The sequence below is a fragment of the Hipposideros armiger genome, unplaced genomic scaffold (genome assembly GCF_001890085.2).
Source record: "Hipposideros armiger isolate ML-2016 unplaced genomic scaffold, ASM189008v1 scaffold_94, whole genome shotgun sequence".
Classification (NCBI taxonomy): Eukaryota; Metazoa; Chordata; class Mammalia; order Chiroptera; family Hipposideridae; genus Hipposideros; species Hipposideros armiger.
Window position 1 is genome coordinate 624,594 of NW_017731444.1, and position 3,450 is coordinate 628,043.

Genomic DNA, 3,450 nt, shown 5'->3' on the forward strand with positions numbered 1-3,450 from the left:
AGTGCAAAGCAGGACCTGGGAGTCTGGCTCCCCAAACCAGGACTACCACCAGGGTGGGCAAGAGTGGCATGAGGTTTATTGATTCTGTTTCTCCTTGGGCAGCTTTTTTGCAGATCCAGCTCTGCTTGGGGCCAGGGAGGCTCTCAGACCAAGGACCAACGTCAGGCTAAAGTGGGAATAGATATTCCTATGCCCACCATTCCCGTGGACCTCTGCTTCTGCTCACGGGCATTGTCCTCTAGGCGATCCCAGCCAGCTAATCAGCGTCTTCCCACACCCTTCTAATTGCCCCAATCCAGGCCAGCGCCTCTCCCTTGGATTATTGGATCACCTCCTCATGGATTCCTTAGCCTCCACTCCTGAAGCAAGGAGCGAGCTTCCTAAACTGCACACCTGGCTTCCCATTTTATGACCTCCTGGGCTTCCTAGCCATCTTGTGGGGTCCCTTTCTCTCAGACTTCCTCCAACCGCTTCAACACTCGTCCCCCACACAATCCCACTTTGTCACTGTCTGGTCTGTATCTCCCACCATGGGGACCACAGGCTTTGTAGAAAACACACCATTTCTTCCTCTGCCCTGGGATTGTGTGGAGGCTGCTGGAAGACCCTGCCTGTGTGAGAAAGCTCAAGTCTCCACCTTGCATTGGGGTGTGGGGAGAGCTGATGAGCCCATTTGAGACTCAGCTCCCTCCTTACCAGCGCGCACAATTCTGCAAAGCCCATCAGGGCGCTGAGGGGCTGCAGCAGAAGCTCTGGGGCCCCACCCAGTCCCCTTTCCTGGACCAGTGTGCACCCACCCCCCAGTTGGTTGATAAGGGCTTTCTCTTGAGAATGGTTTTCAGCGGATAAGAGCTGCCTTGCCTGAAATTGTCTAGAAAGTTGCAAGCTCCCTTTGGGAGTGCTCCCCAGACAATGACTGACTGATACAGGGCACAGAATCCTGGCCTCCTTGCCTCAAGGGGGGACAGCTCTGATGCCATTCCTTCTTCAGAGTTCCCTGTGGATCAGGCTGAGGCTGGACTCCAGCGGAGACCCCACCCTGCCCTGTCCTGCCTACCTCCCTCCCTTCTCCTGAGAGCCCCCTTTCTGCCTTCCCAATAAGCCTCGTGTACATGAATCCCCACCTAGGCTGGGCTCCTAGGGAATGTGACTTAGGATGGGAGTCTTTGAAAAATATTGCCTTTTCCTAGACTAAGGGTAAGGACCACAATCCTCCTGCCATAAGCTGGGGTGAGAACCAAGGGAGCCGGACCAGTGGGCAGGACGGCACAGGGAGGCAGGGGCAGGGACAAGGATGCTCGCTCAGATCACAAGGAGCTGAGGTCTGAGAAGAGGGTGGGATGGCCCGAGCACCCTCTGGGTTGGCTCACCTGTTTGGACATGGAGTCAATCAGGCGCACATAGAGGTCCTGTTCTGTCCGAAGTCCTAAGGGCAGGAAGGTGGAGAGGGCTTGCTGTATGGGGAGCATCTGTGGCCTCTGATGACTGCAGTGCACTCCACACCCTCCCCACCTGGAGCCAGGGTCCTCCTCAGCCCTGATGACAGGGCATTATGTGTCCCATGGGGCTTTGGTACCCAGTGGGCAGTGGGCTTCGCTCACCATTGTTATACACCAGCCGGAGGCGGTAGTGGATCCCATTGTTCGTCTTTTCAGCCCCAGGCTCCTGCAAGGCCAAGACGGGGAGCACGCTCAGGAACCCTGCAGCTACCCCACCAGCCCGCCTCCCTAACCCTCCCTTCTTCCCCTCCCTTCCATCCATTCACTCCCCTTTCTCCACTCCTCAACCACCTATTCATTGGAAGGGAGACCCCTGAAGCCCTCCTGCCTCCTCTCCCCCATGCCCCGTCCAGCTGAGCCCACGAGCCTCTCACTCGGTCCTTTTCCACGAAGTCAATGAAGGCTGTGCGCTCCACCTCCACAGGCTGCCCCTGCCGGTCATACATGGCCAGCACGAAGTGGAAGAAGTTGGATTTCCTGAGGTTGGAGGGAGGCTGCTTCTCAAAATGTGCTCGTGCCAGGCCCACGCCACTGCAGGAGGAAAAGAGCTGGGAAACCACCGGAAGTACCCTCAGAAGAGAAAGACCTCATCGTCTCTAACCAGGTAGGTGGGCAGGCCAGGACTTGGCTCTGATATGTCAAGAGTCGGGGCAAGGAATAAATTGGATGGGTCCAATGCACCCTTGCCAGAGCCATCTCAGTTCCAGACAGAGGCCTCTAAGCCCAGAGGTCACCCCAGCCTGCTCCCTTGGGAATAGGAGGCATAGCAGGTCACAACAGAGGCGTCCCTCAAGGTTCTTCCCTGGACCCCATATTTTGAAAGGCTGATCTCCAAAACCAAATGTCTGCACAACCTATCTTGCTGACCAGAGGCTCCTGTGACTGCCTTTTAGGGCAACAAGGGGCAGCTGGGAGGCTCTGCAACAAATATCCATTGTATGTACCCCAGTCCATGGCTGTATATGTGAACCTGCAGCATTGCCTGAGAGACGATGCTGTCCATGACTCTTAGAGATATCAAACTGGCTAAGGGCCACTAGTTTGCCCAGTCTGGACCCTGGGCTATGACTGAAGGTGGGGAAAGCCCTCTCCAGATGTGGAGGTATGTGCTGCCATGCTTTGGGAAAGACAGCCACTGGCTCCCTTGGGGAGGAGAGTCTTCTGGTCTGGCCTTGCCAAGGGCTTTCTCCCGGCTCATCAGAAACCACTCCCAGAAGCAAAGCCAGGATGAGAGCAGGAGGAGAAGAACCAAGGCCCTATTCACCAAATATTTCCTGAACCCCAATGATGTACCAAGCATTGGACACATGGCTTTGAATGGGGCTGGAGTGAAATGCCTAGAAGGGGAGGGAAGACGGAGAGCTATAACACAAGACAAAGTGGTGGGTGCCCCCCAAAATATGTTACTGTATGAAAAACTATAGAAGCAAAGGAAGAAAAAATGAATTCTTTCTGTGAGAGATGAGGGGAAGACTTCATGGAGGTGGTGGCTTTTCCCCTGGTTCTTGAGGAACAAATAAGAGTTCAACAGATGTAGCAGACAAAAGAGCAGACCTAACAGCATAAGAAATAGCTGTAGGTGTGAGGGCTAGTATCACCGGACCACAGATTTCAAAAAGTGACGTGAGGAGAGAAAAGGCTGTATTGGAAGTGCTAGACTATACAGGGCCACAAAAAATAGCTTAAGCATTCTTTTCTGGGTCAAGGTCTTCCAGCATGACCTTTCTGGGTAAGGTCTTAGATCTCTCATAGCTCCAGACCCTTCCTCTACAAAAGAGCGCTATGGCCACAATTGCTGGGAAATGTGGCTTCATAGCATGCACATATGTATGTGGGGGGCCCTGGGACACCCTCCAGAAATGGACCCTGCTTGACCTATCTCAGGCCAGTGCTCCCCATGTGTGGCGGTCAGCCTCCAAGATGGTTCCCCGTGATCCCCGCCTCCTGGTCT

General features: G+C 54.5%; 1 protein-coding gene across 1 annotated transcript in view; it reads right to left on the reverse strand.

Annotated features, from left to right (window-relative positions):
• Positions 1 to 3,450, reverse strand: part of EBF4 (EBF transcription factor 4) — a 59,392-nt gene that overhangs the window by 47,076 nt on the left and 8,866 nt on the right. The window contains exons 2-5 of the mRNA XM_019645676.1: positions 1,874 to 2,030; positions 1,602 to 1,665; positions 1,371 to 1,426; positions 697 to 710 (exon numbers count right to left, since the gene is read on the reverse strand). Coding sequence (XP_019501221.1) covers positions 697 to 710; positions 1,371 to 1,426; positions 1,602 to 1,665; positions 1,874 to 2,030 — 291 coding nt within the window. The remainder of the gene's footprint in view (positions 1 to 696; positions 711 to 1,370; positions 1,427 to 1,601; positions 1,666 to 1,873; positions 2,031 to 3,450) is intronic.